This window comes from Anopheles coustani, chromosome 2 (assembly GCF_943734705.1).
Source record: "Anopheles coustani chromosome 2, idAnoCousDA_361_x.2, whole genome shotgun sequence".
Taxonomy (NCBI): Eukaryota; Metazoa; Arthropoda; class Insecta; order Diptera; family Culicidae; genus Anopheles; species Anopheles coustani.
This window is the reverse complement of record NC_071289.1, coordinates 86651339-86679295: the sequence shown is the minus strand read 5'-3', so window position 1 is coordinate 86679295 and position 27957 is coordinate 86651339. Positions and strand designations below refer to the sequence as shown.

The 27957-nt window shown below is 43.6% G+C and overlaps 2 protein-coding genes across 2 annotated transcripts in view; one reads left to right on the top strand and one right to left on the bottom strand.

Annotated features, from left to right (window-relative positions):
- The window catches only part of LOC131265225 (astacin-like), a 197042-nt gene that overhangs the window by 47954 nt on the left and 121131 nt on the right, over window positions 1–27957 (bottom strand). The window lies entirely within an intron of this gene.
- On the top strand, window positions 7–27009 carry LOC131265228 (uncharacterized). The gene is given in 10 exon segments (XM_058267489.1): window positions 7–850; window positions 2854–3029; window positions 13309–13343; window positions 13345–13369; window positions 14916–15025; window positions 15405–15619; window positions 17517–17655; window positions 21596–21701; window positions 22717–22876; window positions 25133–27009. Coding segments are annotated over 10 exon segments (3687 nt in total).

Below are 27957 nucleotides of genomic sequence, written 5' to 3'. Positions count from 1 at the left end.
GTCCAGATGGAGACAGCTGAGCTGGCGAGAGAGGTTGTCGCAGCCAACGGCAACAAACACGCCATTGCCATCGATGGCAAAACCTACACCATACCATTGATCCTGGAGGATGGAACGATAGAGGTGAGGCTGCTAGAGCTTCCCTCTTACATTACACATGATGAAATCAAAGATGAAATGGCCAAATTCGGCGAAATTTCATCAATTCACGATGAGAAATATGGAGCAGAAACGCGGGTTCCAGGTGTGCTGACGGGCGTTCGGACGGTTAGGCTAATACCGTTCAATGCCAAAATGAAGCTGGGACCGACGCTGGTCATTGCTGGTGAACGCACACCAATAAAATACCCCGGGCAAGAGGCGTACTGCAAGTACTGCCTGGTACCAGAGCATTTGGGTAGGACATGTGCGCAGACGAAGCGTGAGTCTTACGCTGATATGGCGAAGCGTACGCCCGCACCTACACCATCGCAACACACAGCACCGAGAACCACGGTACCCAAAACCAATCCGAAACAACAACAAAAGGGCAAAAAATCGAACGGGTCCCGGCCTGTACACACATCAATTGCCCAATTGCGCCTGGACCTGGCTAGGATGAATAACCTGCCGCAGGCCAAAGAAGATGTGAGACAATGGGCACCGCTTCAAAGCGTAAGCAAGTGTGCCCAAACGCCGGCGCCATCGCAGACGACACCATCAAAAGAGACTACGACACCGCCATCGCCGGGCCCCAGCACTTCGATGACTCGACAGGTGATGGAGATAGAGCCAGACAAACCGACAAGTGCCGACAAACCGCTGGCCAAAACAGCTACAAATGGGGAAGCCTGTGACGAGGCGGAGACGGGTAGGTACCTGGCAAGCGCGACGAAGAGGGGAAAGGTAATTGTGACGGAGGTGCTGGGCCGATACGATACGACACCGGGAGAGTTTAAGATTCCTCGCGATCGTTCCCCTATTATCAAACTCCCTTCCACTAAAAAAGACAAAGAGCCGTTTGAAACAACTGACAGTGAGGCAGGATCTGTGAACTCAGTCGGGAGTAAACGTGGACGTACACGCAATCGTAAAACTCGTAAAGACACACTCGGGAAGGAAGCCGAAGGAAGGGAAAGCGGAACCATGGAAACATAAAGTTCCCTGTTTTGATATCAACATAAGCGTAGATTCCTTTGTTTTTTCTTCTTTCTATCTGAGTTGGTAGTCTGTTTTTTTTTTTTTGTTCTTTTTCTTTTTATTCTCCTTTTCTCCATCATCTTCCCTATTTATCACACTTATTTTTGCTTATTAAGATGGCTAACACAAGCTTTATCTTCGTTACCATCAACATAAACACTATGACAAACTCTACCAAAATGCATGCACTGAGGACATTTCTAAGGACCATAGAAGCAGACATAGTGTTTCTGCAAGAGGTAGCAGACGCAGAGATAACTCTGCCAGGTTACAATATAATAACCAATGTCGATGAAGAAAGGAGAGGGACAGCGATCGCATTGCGCGACCACCTGAGATACTCTCATGTCGAGCGCAGCCTGGACTCGCGTCTAATATGCGCTCGGCTGGAGGGATCCACTACCCTGTGCAATATTTACGCCCCGTCTGGGTCGCAGCGCAGAGCGGAGCGGGAGGATTTTTTCGGCCGAACGCTGGTGCACTACTTGGCCAATGCCACCGAACACGTCATCATGGCGGGGGATTTCAATTCGGTACTGCGGTCGGTGGACGCCACGGGTGTCGGAAACTTCAGCATGTCCCTGCAGAGCGTTGTGAGCAGTATGGGGATGTTTGACACTTGGGAGGAGATCCGCGGAAACGAGGTAGAATACTCGTACATCACGCGTGGCTCGGGGTCGCGCATCGATCGCTGCTATACCTCACCAGCTTTGCGCAATGGGCTGCGCACGACATGCATGCACCTCCTGTCTTTTACTGACCACAAGGCTATTTCGGTTCGTCTTTGCCTTCCTGCCTCACCCACCCGCCCACACGGAAACGGCTACTGGCAGTTGAGACCACACGTGCTGACAGACGAAAACCTTGAAGAGTTCGAGACCAAATGGAACTACTGGAAAAGACAAAAAAGAAACTATGGCACGTGCATTCAATGGTGGATTGAATATGTGAAGCCTAAAATAAAATCTTTCTTCCGGTGGAAAACTAATCAAGCATACGCAAACTTCAGACTACATCACGACATTCTGTACAGATTGCTAAAAAACGCCCACGGACGCTACCTGGCGGACCCCAGCGAGATAACTAACATAAATCGTATCAAAGGGAAAATGCTTAGCCTCCAAAGGCAATTCTCAGAAAATTTTGCACGCATAAATGAGACACGCGTTTGTGGTGAAAACGTCTCATCCTTCCAGCTTGCCGAGCGAAGAAGAAAACGAACCGTGATAGACCGTATAACGACAGAAGAGGGTAGGGTTGTGGAGGACAAGGATGAGATACAGACTATTCTCAGCTGTTTCTTTACTGGTCTGTACACAAATAACGAAACCGAGTCAAATTATACGCACAGAGACTCTGCCTTTGAATGTTCACGCTCCATCCCGGTGGATTGCGAGAAAAACAACGACTGCATGATAGAGATTTCCACGGCGGAAATAAAACATGCTATCAATAAAGCAAACAAACGCAGATCCCCTGGCCCGGATGGAATACCAATCGAATTCTACCAAAAGGCATTTGGAATGATTGGGAGGGAACTCACAACCATATTAAACGAAGCCTTGAACGGTAACATACCAGGGGCATTCTTGGACGGGGTCATTGTCCCGGTGGGGAAGCGAGGAGGTGGCTCAGTGTTGTCCTCTTTTCGCCCTATATCTCTCCTGAACACAGACTACAAGATTCTGTCGAGAATTCTGAAGCTGCGCATCGAGGGTATCCTTGAGGCGACGCCGACGATTTCGAGGGCACAAAAATGCTGCAACAAACCTCAGAACATTTTCCAGGCTGTACTCTCTGTGAAGGAGAGAATAGTCGATCTGAAGAGGAGGAAAATTCGTGGTAAACTGGTATCTTTTGACCTTTCTCACGCCTTTGATCGGGTGAAGAGAGACTTCCTGATGACCACAATGACCTCGATGGGTTTTCATCCGGGGCTGATTGAGCTACTGCAGACTATTGGAAACAGATCCTCCTCAAAGACTCTTATAAACGGTAACATTTCCCCTCCTTTTCCCATCCAATGCTCGGTACGACAGGGTGACCCTCTATCGATGCACCTTTTTACCATTTACATGCAACCCCTCATCTCCAGACTGGAAAGTGTGTGCTGCGGCCAGGACGACCTGGTAGTCGCATACGCGGACGACGTCTCGGTGGTGACTACCTCATCCCTAAAAATCGAAAGCGTGAGAGGAGTTTTCAATGCGTTTGGTGTCGTGTCCGGAGCGCGGCTAAATGTCGCAAAATGTATCGCGCTGGATATAGGATGTACAGATAATCCAATCACGGTCCCGTGGCTTCGCACCGAGGAGAGGCTCCGACTCCTCGGTATTATGTTCTCCAACAACATACGCGAGGCAATGTCACACAACTGGGACACTGTGATACAGCACTTCCGTCACCTGATCTGGCTGCATCGGGTGAGACACCTTAACCTGGTACAGAGGGTTGTTCTTCTGAACACCTTCCTACTACCGAAGCTGTGGTACGTCGCATCCGTTTGTGGCGCTAGAGCGCTGGACATAGCGAAGGTGTCTCACCTGATGGGCTCCCTTCTCTGGGCCGGCGCCGGGGGCCTGCGCGTGCCGCTGAGTCAATTGGCGCTTCCACCTCGGCGCGGAGGACTGGGGCTGCTCATACCAGCAGTATCAGTCCCGGCCTTCATCACCAACCGATACGTCACCGATGCAAGTTGCCTGCGGCTGGGGGAGCGGCACATCTTGAGCGCGGGAAACCCCCCGGACTGGGTGAATGCTCCGTCCAACTACCCATGCCTCAGGATCGTGCTGCAACAGCTAGCGTACGCCCCAGGTTTCGCTGACGCTCCATCATCCCGATCGCTGCGGAGGCTCCTGGTTAATCGCCTACCGGAGCCAAAGGTGTCCTGCACACCAGGAGTCAGGTGGAAAACTGTCTGGAGCAATATTCTGGACAGAAGACTCCCGTCAGAACAGCGATCTATTCTGTACCTGCTCGCAAACGGAAAGATTCCACATGGTCAACTGCTGCATCGGATGGGGCGAGTACCAGCGGACACGTGTGCGTCGTGCCCCGAAGTGGACACCCTGGAGCACAAGTTCACACTGTGTCCAAGAGTCACCGCGGCCTGGGACCTGCTGCGAAATGTGACTCACAGTGATGCTCCGGGGTGGTCATGTACGTTCACGGGGCTACGATGGCCAGTTCTCCCCGGAATGAGCACCAGTACACGCCTCACGGTACTCTATCATTTCGCCAACTACATCATCCACATCGTTGGAAACAACGATCGTGTGATTGACCTGAATGTTCTCGCGTGTTCCTTGCCCCTATAAGGGCCACCATACCAAATCCCAGGGATTTTACTTGTTACCTAATATACAACCGTTAACTAATAATATACCTAATATAATGTAAACCCGTGTATAAACTGTACAAATAAATCATATTTTACAAAAAAAAAAAAATTACCGGGCTCTTTACGCAAAGTGGTGACAATAAAACAATATAAAACGCATACAAAAGTGAATCACAACACAATGGGTTAAAAATGGTCGGCTCAAGCTTTATTGAAATGATGATACATTGTATTCGTCGTAGCGCATAAGGATGTAGGGTCGGGGGAAAGTTTTTCATCTTTTTATCCCCTTTTTATCACCGAAACGGGGAGCGTACGTACGATTTGTCATATAAAGGAAACGTGGAGCGAATGACGGTAATAAAACAAATCATTTGGGATTTTTATCACATTTAGCAGAAGCGGAGGAGTTCACTGCGGGTTTCCAATTGTATTGAGAGTTTGATTAATGCCACTATTATTCAATGAATTTAAGCTACCAGATTTTTGAGCTTTCGAAAATTTGTTCAAGATTGTCAAATCATGCACCACAGGAACTATTATTCACGAATCGGTTGTCCATGACAATCGATTGTTTGATTGATCAACCTTATCAAGATTACAACCTTTATTTTGTAAAGTTACTTTTCTTTTTATAATTTTTGGTAATCACAAATAGTATGATTTGAATCATCACTAACAAGACTTATTTATTTAAAACGTCCCAACAACTAGTTTATTTATGGTAAATGTATAATGTTAATAAACACTCAATAACATTCGGTATGACTCTACCTATGTATGACATTTTAATTACCACCATGACAAGTGTAAACAAGGACAAATCAATTAAAGTAGATGGCTTGGGGCGAAAGTTATGACATGAGACCTTTTTACGAAACACAAAACAATATCATGAAACGAAACCTCACCAAAAAAATTTCATTTAAAATCTCATTGCATCGAAGCATTAACTTACCGTTTGACCAATCTATTTCCCAAAAGCTTGGTAGGCATTCCAAGTATTAAGGGACTGCTGTGCGGGAACCTATAGGAATGGGGAAATTCATAAATACCCGAGCCATTTGGATGCGAAATGATCTAATTTTGTAACAGTAAATGATCCACCATTTGCCCTCAATGCGGCATAGCTCGGTTACAAATGACTTCTGCAATGGATTTATTGAAACTTCAACATTCAGTAACATCTCGGAAAAGTTAGTGGGAAAAGCCAGAACGATGTACCGCTTTCGCAACACCGCAGGCAAATATAATTTATAACTCTCCGGCATATCTAAGCCAGTCCAAACGAGCTTCCGCCTAACCGGAGCCGGAAGCCTGTGCGAGGGTTTGGGCTCTCGGGCGCTTCCGCTTTTCCCAGGGCTCAGCCGCTTCGAGAGGGTGGAATTGTAATAAATTTTCAATATTTACAATCAAAACTAGACTCGAGTGCGTGGAAGGTAGTACGATGCAGGAGGATGAAAGGACCGTCCACGTTGGTCATGGTTGGTTTTTGAATAATTTGAGCGTAACCGAGAGTTTCTAGGGCATGGTTTTCGTTCTAGGAAAGCGTACCGGTCGAAGTACTAACCTTACCGCAGCCCTTTGGGAGCAATTGTTGTGGAGAATAGAAACTTTGTATTTTATTTTTCTTACAATGGAGCACGTAATAAAACAGCACACAATAGAAAACGACGCATGTGTGAATGTGTGCCCGATGGGTAGGTGTTATCTTTGGGATTTCAGTTTAACCTGACAAGAAAATACACTACCGGAAACCGGTTTAAGTCTTCTTCTTCTCAACACTATACCTTCTGAAAACTACCACACTGTGAGAAGGCAAACAAATACTTACCTAACCTTCTCTCTTCACACCGTCTTGCAATTCCATCAAGCAACGCGGTAATAGGGTTATTAATGTTGCATACAATCGGTGTTGGATATTCGTCCGTTTCTCACTCGGAATGCTTAGTTCTTCCCAGATCTCACATTTCAAAAGGGTTAAGTTAGAGCTACAATCACCATTGAAACAGTTGTTAAGTACCGACTTGTAGCAGACCGTACCTCTGCCACAGTCGGGTATGTTCTATTTGGCAACTTAATTGGGAGTAAAATGGTGTTTAACTAGGGCATTGAGCATAAGATTTATACCTCCATGCACTCGAGAACAAATACAGTGTCAGTGTTTCGTGAAATAGAAGAGACCTTCGATGGTTCCTTTTAAATTGTTTACGCGGTATTATTTTTGAATAAAAACGTTCCAAAAAAATTTATGACACTTTACTTCTTATTGTTGTACTTAAAAGTTATTCAAACCTTTCATTGCGTCACAATGTTGCTAGAGTATTCCAAACAATTAATTTAAGAGATCGTAATCATATCAAACATTTATTTAAACGATCCTTATTTTGATACTTTGTTAAATCTCTCTTCTCAATCCACAATCCTATCCTACTTCACTGTAGAATCTCACTTCACCACAATCCAGTACCAATACCTAGTATCCTTCGCTATGCTGGAATCTATTGCCATATATCGTTTTACGTTTCAAGACATTCATTCATCCTTCCCGAATAGTTTTCATACCAAACCAAGCAGCTATTAGAGCCACATTATAGATGCTCATTTGTGCTTTCCTCACTACAACGGCGTTATCAATGTCATAATCCTATCCGGCATTACTTATCCCTTCTTCAGCTCCCGTCTCACCCGAGACAGCATCACTACGCACCACGAAGAACTAAGTTAGCGGATTAGTGTGCTCCATTGTGCGCCCGGCATTATTACTGCATGTGGTATTTCCATAGGTAGAATGAAATTAATTCTGCCGGACGACCTACCTGCACCGGTTCCGACAAAGATGACCGTTGGATACGATTCAGTTTTGATCCGGTTCGTGTTCCACGCCCCGCCGACAGGAATGTTCCTCTTCTGGTCCTCGGTCACCCGACAGGTAGAGTTTGTGGGAAGGTTTTTGATGGTCGGTGCCAGTTACCATGTCTATTAACCGACCGGTGGGACGTGATAACAGACAGCCTGAGGAGTGGATGTTGGTTTCCAGGGTCGGTATCGCCATGGCGGCCGCCTTTAACCGCCGAGCAGGGAAAGGACATTCGCACAATGTACGGACAAGGGTTTATGACATATTTTATTCGTGAACGCTTTTGACACACACACATATATGCACACACATACACACACACACACAGGCCAGATTATTTTGTTTTAGTTTGTCGTATAAATATATACTTTTTTTGCTCGCCTGAAATTTTCGCCTTTGTATATTTTTTCATCAGTCGAAAGGCTAGGAACGGAACTCCGGAGTTGGTTTTGCGCTCGCTTCGTTATCTTTGCGGTAGGTAAATTTTAATGAACGATAGCATGGTAATCCCGCTTTTATGATTTATTTATGGCTGCAATTTGGAAACGATGTCAAATCTGACTCCCTCCCATCCGCTTTATCCTTTTTTCTATGGCAAAGCACAGTTCCCTACCCTACCGTATACTGTTGTGTCTGTGTATATGAAAGCGACCTTTTTTATCAGAGCTCTTAATGAATCCTGTACGAAAGATTCACTATGAGAACAATTGACCGGCAAACGTAAACCTACATTGTAATTTCCACCCGGGGCGTTTCGAATAGGATGATGAGAGGTCTACTAGCTTTACTACTAGCACAAAACACCCGGGTCGGTTTTTGACCTCCGGCATAGGTTTTGGATGCCAGTTAAGCTGATTGCAATTCAAAAGCCCTCAGCCTTAGACAGATTCTTCGACCCGACACAAAAACTAAACCCGATGGTTACTGACCTACGTAGAAGGAGTATGGAAGATGATGAGGGTTCAATTCTTCACTCAATTGGGGTAACATGTGGCAAGTAAATGTATATAAGGATGTGTCCAAGTGTCAACATATCTGTCAATATTTAAAATACCGGAACTGTTGTGCAAAATTCAAACTTACCAAAAAATCAGAAAAACAAAACAAACCAACTTTTGATAAGTTTTATATGATAGATTTGTACATCTTTTCCACATTTTAAACCGAAGAGTTACACCTCGGGTTATGGGATCAAATCCGTTTGAATTTGAAAGCGACATGCGATTTGACGATATCGGAAAAGGCTTTCTGAAGATTTCCTCTGGCGCACGTATTCCAACAATTGACTCAATTGACTCATGCAAGTTATCGCTGTTAGAATGGTTGATGAAAAACACCTCAAAAGACTTACAACAAGGAACGACGCACTGATTGCATGATGATAATCGATGTTGGGTGGCACCTTAGGTTTGAGGATAAATGTGGTGTAACGGTAGGGAGTGATTGACACAGCGTCATGGTCGACTACAATCGTACGAAAAAATGTCATCTGAACAATATTAATAACTCTCATCGCAACCTTCACTGACACGAAAAAAAAAGTCCCGAGTTGTTTAACTTTCCTTGGCTTGGCTTGTCGTGATCTCCTTGGCTTTCAAATTTACTATTTTTAAGATTTGCTTTTTCCTTATTTTATTTTCTTGCTTGTGCAAAAGTTTAAGGATTTTCTGAAATTTTCTTTTTTACTGTAACTTTCCCACAAAACCCAATACGTTAAGTAATGCAGCGCGCCAATATGTGTAGAAGCTCGTTTGGGAAGCTCTGCAAAGGAATTGAGCAACTTTTTTAATATAAAACGGTTGCCCCTCCACCCACCAGCACACCCGAACGAAACAGGAAAGGAAACCAGCGGATGGTGAAAAAAGGTTACGGCTCGTGAGCATGTTACTTCTCGTTTAATATTTCGATCGATCCCTCGCTTAAATCAAGTGGATTTCGCCAAACCCAAGTCGTACGTCGGTTTGCACAGTAATAGTGTGGCAAATGCGAACACTCTTCGATTACTCCAACAAAGAGGACACGTGTTTCGACTGGGTGTAGGATCAGACAGACCAACGCTCATGTTCGGGATCATTTTTTATAAGACGACGAACATTTTTAAATGCCACTCAACAACGAAATGACTTTTTGGGTAATGAATTTAATTTCAAACCATCTCGAAAACTTTCACCATATTCTCCTTACCGAAGAGCGAGTGAATTGAAACAAAGACAGAAAAAGAAGGACACAATCCCAGTCCTTCGGTTCGGTGACATGGATCCCATCACCATCGAACCACTGAAGACACATTCATTGCTCCGAAATGAGAATGGGTTTGAACCGTATCTATCGAAACAACGTACCATACGAAGCATCGGGTAACGAAGCTTCACAACATAAAATTAAAAAAGTAAATTCCCATCGGAAAAGGGAGAAAATTAATTAGAATCAAGAACTTTCAATTGCACGACTCCAGGGCTGCCGGTGTGGGTAGGTTGAAGCCAATGTCTCCCGACGGCAACGTTGTGCTGAAGATTGAAACTGATAACCGTTGAGCGAATTCTCCATTTGAGAAGTAATGAGCATAATCTGCAAGAACACTTCGATGCGGATTGTAGCGGAGAATTTTTTTCGGAGCATGCTAACCAAAGGATCGTGAGTGCATTAACCTAGAGTATCAATTAATTAATGTTTAACACAAACGACGGCTTATAACCACCATGTTGAACTTTTATTATATATTTATGCAAGGCGTCTATGATTTGTTGAGGATCGATACAATAAGACGCTGAGTTTTCAAATGTTGGGACAGTATGCAAATCATCCATAGCTTAATGAGCAGCATTCTAATGTAACGTTCGATAGTCCGAACTAAATAATGAAAACTGTGTGTAGATTGCAAGTGCCAGCAAACCATTAAACTGCTTAACTTCTCAGTACTTCCAAAGTACTTCCGTCTGACCAACCCAAACATATTAGAAAATCCTTGCATAATGCATAGCACTGTAGGGTTGTTAGTAAGCATAGAATATTGTATACTCCCGAACGCATCAACATAATGTGAGGAGTAAAAAGCCTTTTTCGCAAACCCGTGCATCTAATCCCTAGTTTGTGTCCTCGCTGACACCCAAACTCACCCGCTAATAGGGGTACTGTGTCGTCGTTTTTGGGATATTACTTCCTTTTTTGCTCCTTACGTTGGCACCTAGCTGACCAAAGACAAACGCTTTTGGTCCAGTTCCTGGTTCCTGCTCAGTCAAACTCTAAAACAAAATAGACTAAAACAAACAAAACAATCATTAATTCCTGTGCATAATTTCCATCCATTTCAGGTCCACAGAAGAGATGAAATTGTTACATGGCATACCATTGAGCCTGGTGGGGGTCCATTCTTAAAGTTTCCTTAAATGAGTAAAACAAAGAGATGAGCGGTTAAATATTTGATTCAAAGAACGAAAATTAACTCTAGCCTGTTCAATTGTTATATTTTCTAACTAACCTTGAGTAAGACAAATTAAGTCAAGAAGTGAATGGAAATTGCGTCATGACAATGAAAATAAATAAGTAAAATCCTAATGCATCCTTCAAACACAGCAAGGAAGGACAGAGTTCAAATAGTGATTGGTTTTCCTTCTTCGCCATTTTTCTTTGCTCGGTTTTCCTTACACGTCTGCATATCATAAAGCTTCAACTACCGTCAGTTAAAACGCCCTAGCGAAGAACTCTAATCTAATTTCCGCTCACGAAACAGGAATTTAAACCCTTATCCCAAGCGCAAACCCATGTGCGGAAAACCCTCGCAAATAACGTCTAAATGGATCCCTGGTTTCATTTTTATGGGAACCCGTACATCCCTCTCTATATGCTCCTCCACTGTTCATCGACCACGAGGGCACGGGGTCATTTTGTGCGCAAAACAGACACGTTTTTATCCCCGTATATCATTTTCCCGCCAGGACCACAAGTAACTTTTTGGTTTGTTTTTCCATCAGCCTTATTTTCCAACGATGGGAAAGTAGGAAAACAACCGGAAAATTTTTGGCATACATAAACTTCGTAAGTGAGATGTTGAGTTATGGTACCACATTAAAGTTGCAAAGTGATGCATCTCTCCCGGTGCTTGCCGCTTTCCACGCAATTTATTTTTCTCCCTTGCCTTTTCTCACGCACCCACCCACAGGCCTCGCGACTGGACGCTATCATTCTAACAGGACCCGTTTTGAAATGACGGGCAGTGTACAAGCGAGAACAAAAAATCTCGGAAAGCTATAAATTTTCATTGCTTTCATTAGTTTTAATTAATTTAATGCTGTTTCGATGTTATTGCTCCTTTTCCGCGCTACTTCGTTGTCCACTTTGTTGTGCCGCTTCCGTGACGCAAGGGACACTCGTCGGGCGGCCGTGGGCCCTCATCAATGTCGGCTTGTTTGAGGATGAAATTTTATTTCCAGTTTAATTATTCTCTCTTCCCCCGGTTCTAAACATTTTTGTGAAGACTTTCTTTGAAGAGAGAGTTTTTTTCTACGTTATTTCTTGATTGGGTCCTTTGTGATACCCTAGGACATGATGATTTCACTCCTTATCTTTAAACTAAAATTACTTTTTCGAAACAGTTTTGCTCCCTTGTCTAAGTCATGTCTAATTCCATATTTAAAACAATGAAAGGGATAGAGGAAATTCTATTTCCATCCTGTAAACTTTTAGTCTTTGTTCTTCTGATTCGTTCTGTGTATTTTTTATTATGTCCGTTAGTGCATGACTTTCACCGAGGATTGGTAAGGGAACCGAAACCAAATGCTTGGCCTACAGTGAAAACCCCTTAATCCAAGAGGATCATTCCATTTTCAAGGGTACTATTTTATGATGTAATTGGCTTTTTGGATATGTTTGCTCAATGACAAAAGAAGTTAGCTTTGGCCTAACTATTCTTTATAATACGTCACTTGCTCAAATTTCAGTTCAACAGTTTTGATGGCCGTCTGCTCACTTCCGTTCGTATGCACCAGATGTTTGATTGATATTTCCATCTGCGCGCCTTTCTCACGGTCAACCCGTCGATTTGATTGTCAATGAACAGCACAAACATATTATTATGTGGTAAAATGCAACACAATACATGCAGCTCAGAAATACATCCATGAAGGGGCAACATGGCGGAAAATGAAAATTACTTTTCACCATGATACCACCCATGTCACTGGTTTGTTTGTTTCCCGCGGTGTGACTTGACACATTCTGCAAGGCATGATGCAGTGCGGAGATGGGGCATAGATAAACCTCACAGACACGTGTAAAATTCGGTTTTCTACAATAGCAGGATACAATATCCGAATTGTCAGTGCATTGAATTGTCACCCTGACACCTTGTAAGGGAAAATTTTCCACTATGAACCAGTGTGACTATTTGTTTAGTCACTTTTATTATAAGTTATTATGCTCAATTTATTATTAGTTTAGATATAAAACATTTTTAAATGCATTGAATTTGTATTGTACGATGATAACTTCGCTTGTATTTAAACACAATACTGCAGTGAACACAATTTTCCAATGAAAATCTTACTTTTAAAACATTGTCGCAACATTAAACTTGATAAATTAGCTATCGTTTTTGGTGACATGCACGATTCCTAGTTAACTATGAAACTACATGTTGGAACCCTTTCCAATCGAATGCTCAGTTGATAATAAATTAAAAATTCAACACCGAGCATCCACACAAAAGTTTAAAAAGCAGTAATAACCCTCCAGCAGATGAATGGCTTAATGTTCAAAAGGAATTTTTGTAGGCGCACGTGTGGGGTAGGTATGGTTTAAATTCCGACAATTATTTGTAGTGAATTTGCACAAAACTTAAATTGCTGTATTTCGGATTCTCCAGCAAGGTTTTGGCAAACGCTGTTTCCACTTTTCATCAAGCTCATTCTCCTTTCCGCTTATCCCGTTACAGATCGTCTGTGCTACAAGCCCGGCGTTTCTGTGTGTGGGGTGCATTTTGCATTTATTGGACGGTAACATTTTCGTTTCCGTTTTTCGTACTGCTTACCTTTTTTGCATTCTTACAATTCATTTGCACGCAAGCTGGGTTATGTTTCAATTTAACCTACATACACAAATACCCATGCGATGTTTCAGTTTGTTGTCTTTTCTTTGCTTCATACTTTTACACTCACTGAAACCATGGATACACTCCGTGCGAAGGATACATTAATCTTGTTGCTTTCCATTGGCATTGGGATTTTTGTGGATGTTGAATTTGTTCCCTCCTTTCAACTGCAGCAATTTGTTATGTTGCTGCTAAACCCGTTCCGTGAATTTGCGCTTGGCTCGGACGAACGGTAGTCATTTAATTCCGCTTACTATACTTTTTATTTTACCATTCTCTCCATTGCCCATTTTATTCTGCTTTTAAAAAATCGTTATCGTGTGAATCGACTTCCAAAACCATTTTAAAATTAATGTGCGGACGAAAAATTGAGAGAATTGGCATTGCAATATTCAATTACATTTTTCGGCTATCGAGTATATGGGTTATGTTGCTTCTGCTCCAGCGAAGTGCAATTTTATTTTAATTAATGGAATGTTTCTCCCTGTTCAGTAGACGCAGTTCAATTGTGAGAGCATGTTTATAAAATGAACGAAATAAATGATAAACATGGACGCAATAAAGTTATTTTATAAATGAAAGTGAATTCCATCCTGCTGCACCCAGTTTGGACCGTTCCGACAAGTAGCAAATTAGGGACAAAATGTTGCAGCCCATAAATAAACTCTCAGTGCATCGAAATTAAATGCACGTGACCGGAATGTAATAATACCACGCAACACTTGCACCACCAGGAACAGCTAAAGCCAGAGCTTCTGGGAAATTTTCTTTCGGGTTCTTTTCGTACGGTTCAGACACGCAGCAAATATTTGCCCGCTTCCATTCCTTCAACCATTTCGCTTCCCCTCTTTTCGGTAAGTTGATTCGGTATGAGAATCTTCTGACCTAGTAAAGTCTGCTGGTCAGCCCACCAGGGCGGATCGACGTAAATCAAAGCTTTGCAGGCGTACTTTTCCGACTTTCCACCCATGCCTTCCGGTGAAGCGTACTTTTCGTAACTTGGGTGAAGCCGTCGGGGTGAACCATTTTTCGTTTCGTATTTTGCTTTCACTTTTCGCCGGAAACAATTCGCTGAATTCACCAACTTCACCAGACAAGACCGCGGGAATTTTTCTCTTCTGTTGTTCGAAACCCATTACGAATGCCTTCACCCACAGCTGCCACGTGACCGCAGGCGGAATGTTGAAAATTTTACAAAACTGCTGGCCAAACAGAGAGATGAAAAAATTCTAATTTCAACTTTCCCCAAACACTTCCCGGATTCGCTAATTACGTTTATTTACATACAGAACTTGCGTGGATGTTGACCAACCGGACCGTAATTCCATTTTCGTTCACTCAATCTTCCTATTAGCCGTGTTTTTTTTCCTCTCCTTCCACATCACTAACTAACGATTTTTTATCTCTCTCGTTACTATTTTCACCGTTCTCAACTTCAACAACGCCAACAGTCGGTGGTGATGTACCCGCCTCCCTCACTGTACTCCTGCACCGCCCGGATATGGTTGCGGGAGATTGGTTTCTCCTTAACGTACGGTGCACTGATGTTAAAAACGTGGCGGTAAGTACCTTTCCTCAGTTTTTTTTTATATTGCAATTGTCACGAATATTGATGCTGTTATATTCATTGGTGTAAAAGAGCGGCCTTAATACATTAACATAATATAACATACCGTTTGCTTAATCTCTCTCTTAACTATTTTAACTCGTTAATGTATATTATTATTTACAAAAATAATATATTACACAAGGCTCAACGTGACACACAATAAAAAAAGAAGCCAATCTTATTATGCTTTTGCTGAACAGAACATGGATCAATACGAGACTTGTATGTGTGCTTGACTTGTCTTGGCTTCTATTTTCAAACCCCCAACTCATCTGTTCACGCACCCTTTTTTATGCTTCCTTGTAATATTTCTCTTCTTCGCAACAAACAGGATATCGGTCATTTTTCGCGTCCGTTCCGCGAAGGCAGTCAAGATAACGGACGCGTATCTGCTGAAGCGGCTCGGAGTGCTCTGCGGTTTCGTCGGAATAGCGCTGCTCGTTCGCACGCTGGTCGCGCCCCCGGTCGTGATTGTTGGCCGGACTGCGGACAACCTGAAGGCTTTCCTGTGCAAAACGGATTGGTGGGATCATACCTTCACCTCGAGTAAGTAGCCTTTCATCCAACCCGCTTCTTTCTTTCATGCCCGACGGTCACGAGCCTGCCCACAGATTTCCATTTTTCCATCCCCCCAAAGCGGATGGTCCCGCAGCAAGGGTTAATGAGTTACGGCGATGATCTAGTTGGTGGATTAATTAAAATGTTTTCGCCCGTTAAATTGGCTTTCTACGCGGTGGTGCGAGGGATATGGTGTTGGACCTATCATGCTTTCCTTCCTATCTGTTTTAAAAGAAAATTTACTTGTTGTTTTTCTTCCCGGAGTGATCCTTGCCTTCGGTTTGATTCGAGTTTTTTTTCCCCTGCCACTTGTTTAAAACGGCCACTAACTTCCAATTACAAACGGCCTTTAATTAAACAGTGAAAGTTACGACTGTCTTGACGGCAGAAAAAAAGGATTCTTAAAGAGAAAAGGTTTTGCATGGGTGCATTTCACTTTAAAACAAATAAATAACCCTTACTTAGTACTTGGCTGCTTGGCCTTGGTTTTGGCCGTTTTTAAAGATCCACTTTCATGGTTACGGTGTGTTGGAATGGTTTCAATATTGTGCTACTTTGCCCAAGCTTAACATAATCAATGGATGTATCCATTGTGTTAGTTTTTTCTTGGCATGGGAATGATGTTTCATAGAAAAAACTATCTGCTATCTCATAAGTACACAGTCTTTCATAAAATTGAATGAAAGATTCATTCATTTCGTACTGTAAAATTGTAGCAAAATTCCTTTCGACGAGATTCTTCTCCCTTTGCAACACTTTCAAGCATGTGAACCGTTGGTTTTCCACTATGATGCATGTGCTTCCAGGAAAGAACCGCTTGACTACGTTACATTTTTCCGGCACAATTTCGCAATGCGCTGCCCTTAATGTATCCACTATCGGCCCTGAGAGAATGGTTTGTGCAGGCAGTGTGTCAAGAGCCAAATTACTAGCACATGGTGCAGTCGAAAAGACGCCCTTTTATTCCTCACCTTGTCTCCTTATTGTGCTTTGTCATAATGCACCCATGAGTTGGTTTTTTTCGTGTGAAGTGCATGCTGTTATTGAACCTTTTGTACCTCCTTCCGATGGGAACCATATTGCCGAACAACAGAGCAGCAACGTGTTCCGGATATAGTTTGCCGGAGAGCCCGGTAGTAAATCCCGGAACTAACCCTGGATAGACTCACCTGCTCGCAGAAACAGCGGCCCAAACTGCACACCACTCGAGCATGCTGTTAGGAAAAATGAGGAAATGAACTACAAAAAAGGCTCAAAAGGGCTAGTCAAAAGTTTCAGTCTTATGTTTATATCAGACTAAAACGTTTGCGAAAACTAGAACACTAAGGTTCTTTGAGCTACTGACTCAATAGTGAATGCGTGTTTTTGTAAGCAATATTTATTAGAAAACTTTTTAACGAACTTGTTTTTTCTCAACTTCGGGATTTCTTTGAAAAAGCTTTTGTTCAACTAATAAAAATGGTTTATTTTACCGACCGAAACTGGGCAGAAATATGTTTGCCCTCCAGAACTTTTCCGCGGGTAATCCGCTACCGTATACTCATCATAAAGAAAGCTTCATGTAACGGGGTGTATTGTACTACCATAAAAAATAGAGGTTAACGTGCTATACGTTGTCTATATCGTATCTTTATTCTCTTTTCCGACCGTTCGAGCTTTCGACTCGCCGCGGTCCGACCCGATGGAACGTGCTCGCTTTTCCGGATGTCGTCGGTGCCGCTGATATACGACCGTGAATGAAAACAAAACATGACCAAAAATAAAAATGTGTACATAATAAAACCCCCAAACAACGCAACATTACACCACATTTTCGCCGCACATGTGACGGGACGCGCGGATCGATCCTGGACGAATGTCGTACTCGTGTCCTGTCCTCCTCCAGTGGAAGTCCTGTTCCTGGCATGGGGCGTCCGGTTGTGCATCATGGTGCGGAAGGCACCGTCCGAGTTCAACGAAAGCCGCTTCATATCGATGGCGATCTACAACGAGTTTCTTCTGACGTGCTTCCTCAACGTGTCAATGTGAGTATATCGTAAATAAACACATGTGTCCTTCCATCGGCATTGAATGTATTATGAGCCCGAGAGGTTTTGTTCGCTTTTGTGGTGTTCATGGCGTGTAGTCACTTCCGGGAAGTGAATCGAATATCGGATATTGAGTTGTGCCTGAATGTTTGGTGACCTTGCTCATCGAGGCCAATCGGGATCGATGACAAAAACTGGCATGTTTCTTCAACTTTTCCAGCAAGCCCTTGAAACTGTATCATACCCGAAGAAGAAGATACGCGCAATGTTTTATGACAACTATGTCATATTATATTCCCCAACAGCCGAACGTTCATGCGGTTCGGAAAATCGGCCTATGAGCGGCATGGCACCTTTAATGGACAGGCGTGACCAAGATGGTTGTTACGCCTAGAAAGAAAAGCAAGAAGAAGGAAGAAAAGAAGAAAAAGCTATAATAAAGTAATCCAAAGTGCAAAACACATGACGATGAAAACAAAAGTATCGTATGAGATGTAATTGTCAACAAACCCGTGCTAAATTTAACAAAGAAAACGGATACAAAAAAGACCAAAAACACATTTCTTGAAACACTGGAATCACAAAAACAAGCAGAACGAAAGCAATACACATCAAACCAAAACGGCCGATTGAATATTAATTTGCGGATCGGTCAATGTTCGCGGCATTCACGTGCAGACACCCAAACCCACGAGGGAATCGAACGCCATTCAATACGAATGAATATTTAACGAAATGAAAGTGGTGCAATGAAGTGAGCTTTACAACAAGGGGAAAAAAGGCGAGTGACTAGCAAATGTTGAGATTATTTATGCATTCAACCAACTCCCGTTTCACTACCAACCAAGCCAATATGCAAAGCTATTTGGCTAGAGCGAAGTAACATCCTCTGTCCAGCAGAAAAATGAATATTTTAATATGGAAATCATTATCCTTAAACACTTCACTTGTCATCGAATCGACTTGGGGATAAAAAACAACCCTATCGTTTTACTGTTCCGCACAGGAAATGCAAAAAACGACCTCAAGGCGTAATATCCGGAGCAGACACATCGCTGTGGCCGGATGTTCAGGCAGATTGCTACAATGAAAAGGCAAGCACGTTTGCCAATGATGTGCCAAACGATGCTTTTTATCGTTGATCAGTCGTTTTTCAGTGAGTTCAATCCACTATCCTTCGTGGAATGTTCCGGCTACATATGGTTGGTTTATCGCCACCGTATTGCGGGTCATGAGAGCTGGAAGTTCCGATTCGGTGCGATGCCTTTGGCGTAAAACCACAAACGTGCACTGACGCACACAAACCGCGTGTCGATATTGCATTCTGTGGTGAATTTCCCTATTTTTCTGACCAGCATGGTCAGGATCATCGATGTCCTCGGGTTGATTATTGGTTGCGATGTCGATTGCTCTCATTAAAACCGCCAAGATAATACTCAAAACGCTTTGATCTATTTTCAAAAGTAAATGTAATGTGGAAAATCGGACGGAAAAGTCACCCTAAACCGAGACCAGGCTTGTTTGCGTCCGTATCGATTTGTGCATGTGTTGAGTTTATGGATTAGAAAGCTCACTAGCGCCTCACCACCTTCTATCGACCTTTTGGATGATGGGTTTTTAATGTCCATCCTTAACTTACCCCGACTATCTTAACGCATCGGAGACATTGCGGGAGGGAAGAGTTTTGATGGTTTTTCACCCCACTTTCCCATCGCTCTCTTTTCTGTCCCTCCCTTATCTTGCGTCTGCATTTACTGTTAATGGCTCCAGCGCGCCGGGTTGTGTAGATGGACCGTGTTCGAGTGGTCGATCGGCCGGTCAGCCTGTCTCGGTCGGGTTCGGGATATGCAAATAGGATTCGTTGAAATTCAAGGCGAGCGGTATTTATGGACCAATGTTTCCTTTGCCTTCCACTGGTTACGCGGACGTCGGGAGGACATGGAGTAAACCGCGCTCGACCAGCATATGATTAAGGCACAAGTAAGTGCCACAGATGCAGCTATACTAATCCAAGGTTCAACGAAAATGGCCTTCATCCGTACCGATTTATTGAACTTTATGATGGAAAAGTTTATTTGTTGCTCTTGTGTTTTACGTGGTTGATTTATTAAACATGTTCACCTTGTTTTCCACTTTTGATTACCAAGTATCTTGTTAAGTGTTTTGTCATACTTTCTATTTTGTTAAGCGTATTGTTTGTTCAATTTACACAAACAATTCAGATTTCCGTGAATATGCAGCCCATTTTTCTAGTAAGGTAACTCACATTTTCGACTGTAAAAAAATATGTGTCTATGCCTCGAACCTGAACGATTGCAGACTTTATCACTCATTCTTAAATCTAAGGGAACGAGTTGATAATTCGAGAGACTTCTGCACTTTTTCATACGCCCGCCATACTAGACATAAGATGACCATGGAAAGTCATCCAATTTGTCTCGGATTGAAGAGGTTTCTTGTTTTTTATTTATTTTACTCTTCATCAGATAGCCACGATAACTTCAAGTAGGGAAGATTTTTACTAAACTCTTTGCCACATGCAATAAATAGAATGGTTGCCTTCAAGTGGATGGTTTAAGATCCAGGCGTTTTGAATCAGTCGAAAAAAGGTGTTGTTGATTTAGGAAATGGAAGATGAAACAACGCACACAAGAAAACCCACTTGAATGCACACTCACTAACCGGATAAGATGAAATATTGTCTATCCTGTGAAAAGTGTTTGGATGATGCGGTGAAAACGTAACGCTTTTCTCCATGACAGGAAAACCTTACTAAAACAAACGAAACATGGTGTAAAATAAATCAACCTAGTTGGCGGATGGCTTCAAGCGGTTCTGTCACGTCAGCCGCAAAAAGTCGGTCCCAGGATAATAAATCGTGCCAGCTAGTTCGTCGTAGCATTCGGTGCTGCCAACATTGAGAGGGTCATTTGAGAGCTCCATTTCTTCAGAAATACATCTTGCGCCGGAACAACGGGAAAAATCATCATTAAAGAGAGCTAAGAAGCTAGTCCAAGAAGTACAATTGGTCAAGCGAATAAAGTGTACTGAACATTACAGCTAAATGACAAAAAAATGGAAAAAATAAAGTTATAAAATATTCAAACTACTTCCGAAACAGTATTTTTGCTGGCTCATTGCAAGTAACCTTGTAGCAGATGACGATCATTAGATGACGTCTGAGATTCCGTGGCTCTACCGTTGAGTTCTCTGGTACGTAAAGAATCACGGTCAACATAATTACCAAGTGATTCTAGTATCCAGGACAAGCATTGCAGATTTATTTATTGAGGAATGTCACAATTTCTCTTTTGCGTAGGATTGATGATGATTTAACAAAGAGGATTAAATTTTGAGAATGGTTTTCTTTATAAATTGAAAGTTTGTAGAAAAATAATCCCCAAGAGGTTTTCAATTTTAATCTGTAATAAACTGAAATGGTTTACCATTGAACATCTTTCCAGGGAAAAGCGTTAACACTTTCAACAGCAAAAATCATCGCATAATCCTCAAGCATGCTGGGCACGTCAAAGAGTAGCAATAATAGAGAAAGTAAAAACAATCGAGATTTTCCACCAGACCAACGCGGATGATAGTGTTGACGGTCATTATGCTTTCCTTCGTACTTGGACGCCTTTGCGCCATTCCAGTGACCGGAAGTGATCATCATTTTTTATTCGTCCCTCCGCTCCACTCGACAGCTCCTTGTGGCAATGTCCTGTTAATGTTTTACACTGGTCCATCTAGCTGGTGATATTTCATTCGCAACTTGGCTGCCGGCGAAACGCCCGTTTTGCTTCTGTGCGAAACTTCTTTGTTCCTTTTTTGTACGGAATTCGACGATTGTTTCTCCTTTCAGCTCTATCTATTTTCATTCGTGCCGTTTCATACTGACTCCGGGTTTTCTCTTACACCTTTCCAACTCTCTGCCCGACAGGTTGTTCCTGCAATCACCGGCTAATCCCGATTTATTGTACATCATATTTTTCTGCCACACGCAGCTTACGGTCACACTACTGTTGGGTTTGATTTTTGGCAGCAAGGTAAGGAAAACACCCCGGACGATGGCGGAGAACTCATCGGTCATCCATTTATCCGAGGATATTGCGGAAGGCTTTTGCTGTCCTACGTTTCTCTCATCATCATTCTGCTCAACCCAACTGGAAGCGAATTGGGTTATGCTTCAGCGAAACGAGCTTCAGCTGATACCTTACCTGTTTTGTTTTGTTTTGTTTTCTGTGAATCCATAAAAGAAAGAATTCATCATCCAAAAATACAATTGTTTATGATTTATCTCTAATTCTTTTTTGTTGCATCGCACTGCTGATGACTTTGTGCCGCGATAAACTGTTTTTTTTTCTCAATATTACAATTTCGAAGCATATAATGATTGCTAGACATTAGACATATTTTAGGCTCATTTCGTTTTACTTCATTTTTAATATCTTTGAAGGGAACCCGCTTGTAATCGGTGTTTCATTTTGGTTACATTAATCTGACTTTCAGGAGTTTTAAAACATAACAAAACTTTATGTACGGAAAATTTAAAATAATCAAATACACTCACCAAAATTCCCACAAGAGAATTTGTGCCAAAAGCTTCTCAAAACATTCAACCTTCATCTGGACCCTCTTCACCGAACGATTCATCAGAACCCAGAATCAAAATCCAGCAAATTTATTTTACAAGAACTGTCGACCGAAAAAAATGGTTTTAAGATGAATTCGCAATCAAGACTTTCGACATATCTACTACCCGAAACGCTTCCCAGTGTTCTTCGCCGAATCCAGACCGAATGCCTAATTCGATTCCTTGTAAATACCGTTCCCGTTTACATTTCCTGCTCTCCATTCTACTTCCCGGCAAGTTTTTCGAGTTTTCACCCGCAAAGAAAGCTTTCCTCCTCAATACCTGTCGTGGTGATTTGCGTCGTTCCGGGAAACTTTTACCGCCCCCGTCTTTTTCCCCGATGTCATTCACGATTACTTTCTTTCTTTTGGGAACGGATTTTCGTTTTCTCTTCTATTTGACCCGGTTGTTTTCCTCTTCTCGATCAGGTCTACCTGGTGTTCCGTGGAGGTGGCAAGCATCAGGACGATCAGACCGGGCTGGGCATCAAGCCATCTGGTGCTAAATTTATTAGCCGCTCGCACGAGCGAACATTTGCCAACGCCAGCAGCGTCACGACGTCTACCGCCCAGCTCGGAGGCAACATGGGTAAGTACAGTATGCTTCGGTGGCACAGACACTTCGGTCAAATCCAAGAATGGAAAATGCATGCATGTGTGAGGGTGAATTCGAAGCAAAGGTTAAAGACCAAACTCGGTGTTTGGGGGGGTTGGGTCTAGAATTTATCGAATCCTGTCGACAGCCAGTTCTAGTATATTGGATGCTTACAGCAAACCACGGCATGCTGTTCCGGAAATGTTCGTACAAGTAATCAAGAACCAGCAGACTAGTTGTGGGTGCTCGAGTGGGGAGAGAAAAATAGAAGAATAAGCTAGAACAGGCAACAGCCTCAGTGCGTACGATGCACCCTACATAGGGTTGGTTTTTTACGGACATAGGAAGTCCTTTCTGCAGGACATTGAGGTGGAAAGATTCCACTTTTTACAACGCCACCGGGACCGATGCAGCAGGATGCCAGATTGTTTTCGTTTCATTAAATTCAATTTGGAAAACTATTTGACATACGGACCGGAACCACTCGGAGCGAGCTGTGGGGGTATGTGTGAGGTTACCAGGCTAAACTAGGAGCTCAATTTATCAAGCAAAGGGGTCTAGAAATCAAGTGAGGACAACGAAGAGAGTGCAGATACAAAAAGTGCAAAAAATACATTGTCGGTCACTTTCATTCCAGAATCCAAGGGAAATAGAATTTTGCTCGAGTTTCCTTTCCGTTCTATCCCCATTGCATCCCTTTGGTATGGGGATTTTTCTCCAACGGACCCTTCTATTTGTTCCGCATGAAGCAAATAACTGAGCAAACTAATTACATACGAACCCGAGGCAAATTTCGATAAATCACTTTTTCGGAAAAGTTGCTGCAGTGCAACGGCCATAAAGCGAATAAGCCGAGGGTTCACCGGGATACATCGGTCCAATTTTTCGTACATAGACTTGACTTTTTTTCAGTGGAACGGCTGGACACCACGTTCGCATCTCGAATCGACCGACCAAGTGCGTTCAACAGCTCCCTGAGGGCGTTCAACACAAGAACAGAGGTTGATAAAAGCGAAGGGAGAGACTGGAAGTGCTTGGAGCCGGGATGATGACGAGGCACTCGAATCCCGGATGATGAATGCAGTAATGGGCGGTCGATGGTTCGATTCCACACCCGGGATATATGCCCTTTTGGACCCCTCTCAACCCCCTGGGGCTCCACCCAGACCATGAATTATCGTTATCACATTCCGCACTCGATCAGAATGATCGATCAGCTATTTTCATTATCACTCCATCGAGCCAGCTAGCAACTGGTAGATGAAATCCGGAAGCCCTTTCCGAAGTCCCACAGCCCTAGGACCATTCCTTTTCAAGTGTGTTTGGCTGGAATTGATTGGGTCAGTAAAAATAAAAAAGAAGCCCAGCCATCATTTTTCCGGAAGGGCCACACAGGAGTGGCCATTTTCGGTCGGAACAGGAAGGAATCCTCACCGCCACTAGCAATCCAATTATGTTCATCCGGTGCGCAGAGAAGGAACCAAGGAAGAATTTTTAGTCATATTTTATGTCCGGTTCGATAAACGACCTAAATTTTATGTGGCCGCATAGAAGCTGCATTCGCTTGTTCGGGCTAATAAATTATCAAAAAATTAGTTCATATGGTCACGTTTTCGAACGAGCAATTTGTTAAATCAACTCTATCTAATTTTATAACTGCTGCTATAAACTAAATATGCAGATCATAGTAGATCATAGTAGGAAAAAGAGAAAGGGAAATTCATACCGAACACTTTTACACCGAAGAAATCGAGAAGGAAAATAGAAAAATGTCCTTTTATTATTCACAAAATCAAACGAAGTTGTGAACAAATAAGTATTGTAAGGCCTTAGATTTCTAAGGTAAAAAAGTTAATTTGATTATACAAATAGATACATGTCAAAATTCTTTCAAAAGAACAAACAAAGGGACATTTTTTGCGTCACGAAGAAGGTTACCTTACAAAAAATAATCTGAGATGAAATTCAAATACACACAGCATTTTCTGACACATGAAAACTTTAAACATGAAGATAGTCTTATTAATTTTCGAATAGCTTTATTGCTTAGATTATAATGCAACTTTATCCTGGAAACTTTCAGAGTATTAAAGTTCTGACGCACCCCAAAACAAGTACTTCATGAGTCCTAACCACACATGAGAGTTTAAATTTCTCCAAAACCGTCAGTTGGCTCCGCAGACAAGCTATCGGATGATGAATCTTTAATAACCTTCCTCTGCTCTTATTGCCACTCTTCCCCTTCCACAGCCAACGAAGGTCGCCTGACGGAGACGGAAGCGCTGGAAGAACTGAAGCTCCTCTACACTCAGCTCCAGCGACTGTACGAACGTATACCACAGCGTGGCGCCGCCATCCTGACCGTTTCGAGCCTCATAGAAGCCTGCCGTAGCACTTCACTCCGGCCCCCGCCGGCCATCGGTGCCCCAAGTCCACTGAAAGCCATCCAGACCGACGGTGGACCGACGGTGGGCGCCGCAAACTCCGCATCACCCTCAGCTGCTTCCGCTGTGGTCCGACTGGACAAGAGCACCAACACCAACACTATCGCGACCATTCCAAATGGCCAAATTGAAGCTGGTGGTGGTGGAGGTGGTGGGTTAACCATAACCACACCCGTCGCAACCGGTGGTCCGAACGGGATGCTGCCTTCGCCCACGCGCATTACCATCACGGACGACACGTCGGACGATGGGAGTGGGCGGCAGGAGGAGGGCGAGCGACGCCAGACGCAACGAGAGGCCCGATCGATCGATGGCAGCGACTTCCGGCTGGACCATCAGCAGCTCCAGTGTATGTGCAGTGACGGCGGGGAAGCTCTCTACGATGGGGACGTGGCCGAGGGTCGTCGTTGCACCTGCTGCTGCACCTGCTGCGCCTCGAACCGGTCCTCCGGAAACCATCGACAGCAGCAGAAGCAGCAGCATCGGCGCAATGATAGTGTGATAAATTATTCCAACAGTGCAGTCCAGCTGGCCAATGCTGGCAGTACGGTTAATTGTAATTGTAAGATAAGTGCAGTGAGCGACCGTTCCGGTTCCGGATCCGGGACGGCGGGCCAGTCGGTGCCATTGCGAACCGCCAAACAGCACAACTCGGAGCTGGTGCTGAACTGTCAGTTCGCCGGTGTGGGGAATGTTGCACCGACCCGTTACGACCACCAGAACCAGCAGCAGAAGCAGCATCAGCATCCACCGCAGCATCAGCGTGCCTCCAGCACCAGCGAGTACTGTGAGTTCAGTACAAAAGCTTTCGAATCTTGTGATAATCTGCTACATCAGCATCAACACAACCTCCACCACAACCACCACCAGCAGCAGCAGGCGCCACACCAGACACACCCGACCCAGCAGCAGCAGCAGCAGCGCCAACGACAAACTTCCAGTTCCGGTGATAGTTTAGATAATCATGCGTCCTACGTGTCGGGACGGGGTGGTGGAGCGCGCAGTGCGGAGGGGACACTCGCTCAACTGTCACCATCGCCGGCCACAGCCACGGGACAGGCGACGGTGGAGGACGAGAGAGCGGCCGCCGAGGCGACACGGTTGGTGAATCTAGAAAAGTTTAACAAATTGTATGCCAACAATAGCAGTAGGATAGATAGTCTCAAGGAGCACTTTCTCATGCGAAACGCACTCACGACGGCCCTGCAGAACCTGGAGAACGAGAACCGGTCGCGGGGCGTGCCGCGTGGTCGGCTGAGGGAACCGAGCGGTGAAGCACCAGAACCGGAATCCCGTGTTTCCGGTGCACCGGTGGAGCTGAGTGCCTCGAAGGTGGACGGGTCGGAAACCGGCGGGACGGGAGTTGACCGACAACTGTCAACTCCGTCGGCGGAGGGGTCCGCGGGTGTCAAGCGAATGGAGGATGGAGGGAACAGAGCTGTCAACGCCAACAGTAGCACCACCAGCAACAACAGCTCTAGTAGTAGTAGTAGTAGTACCGGTGGCGGAAGCACTACCAACTCACCAGGAACGTCAACGGCCGGTGAAGGAGGCGGTGGCTGTGGGGGCAACAACACGGAAGCACCCAGTTCCGGTGGAGGGAAGAAGAAAAAATCTCCCGAAAAACGGTTAGTCATCGATCTGAACGATCGCTCCAAATACACCGAAGAGGTGTCGGTATGAGTGGGTGGTGAAAAAAACTTTAACGGACGGAACCGGAACCAGAAGCAAACTTTTATCCAATCGTAAACAATGTCACGGCGGACAGAAAGACAAAACTAACGTAAAACAGAACACCCCAGCAACAAAGTCACACAGACAAAGCACAATCAAAATCCTTTTCTCAAAGTGGCGATGAAATATGGGCGCAAGAGGGAGACTTTCCGAATAAAACCTTCCTTCGGAGGTATTCTCCTGTGCGTTTTAGTAAATTACATTTTAATCCAAAACCTTCGACAAAGAGTATACAACCCAGAACACATTCGGTTTAGCAGAGAGTTTAAGGATTTTTTGATGATAAGAGATTGCTGAACTAACAAATATAAGAATGTAAAAGATAAACTATGAAGGTTAAATAATTGAACAATAAATGAACAAAGTGCATACAAATCAATAAACTGATAACAAACATAACATTACCGTACATACAACACCAAACCCATTTTATTCAGAAATCGTCTGCACTAAAATACTCACCTAGTTTATATCATATTTGTTTGAAAACATTTACGAGTTGATGCTTCATTTAGTGTTTTTTTTTCTATTGCAAAGTGTATCTTAATGCTTTATGTTGTGTCACTTTGTTCCTCTTTTTATTTTTCATTTAGAATTCTCAGATTTTTCGGCATTAGGTTGATGGATGAGATGAACATCTGTTTTAATATTGCATAATTTAGCATTGCTTGTCGTCATTACCTTGCCATAACCAAGAATTGAAATTCGCTGAGAATTTCTTGTTTCGTTGAAGCGGAAGTGCTTCTGAATAATTGATTCGTGCTTTGAACTATCATGTCATATTTCTGTATCCTGCGTGCCCTTTTCTGAAGGCACACAGGAAACAACAACAGCTTATCAACACTTTCCATGTTCTCCCCCTCACCGACACACGTCCCTTCAGTAAGTCGAAATCTT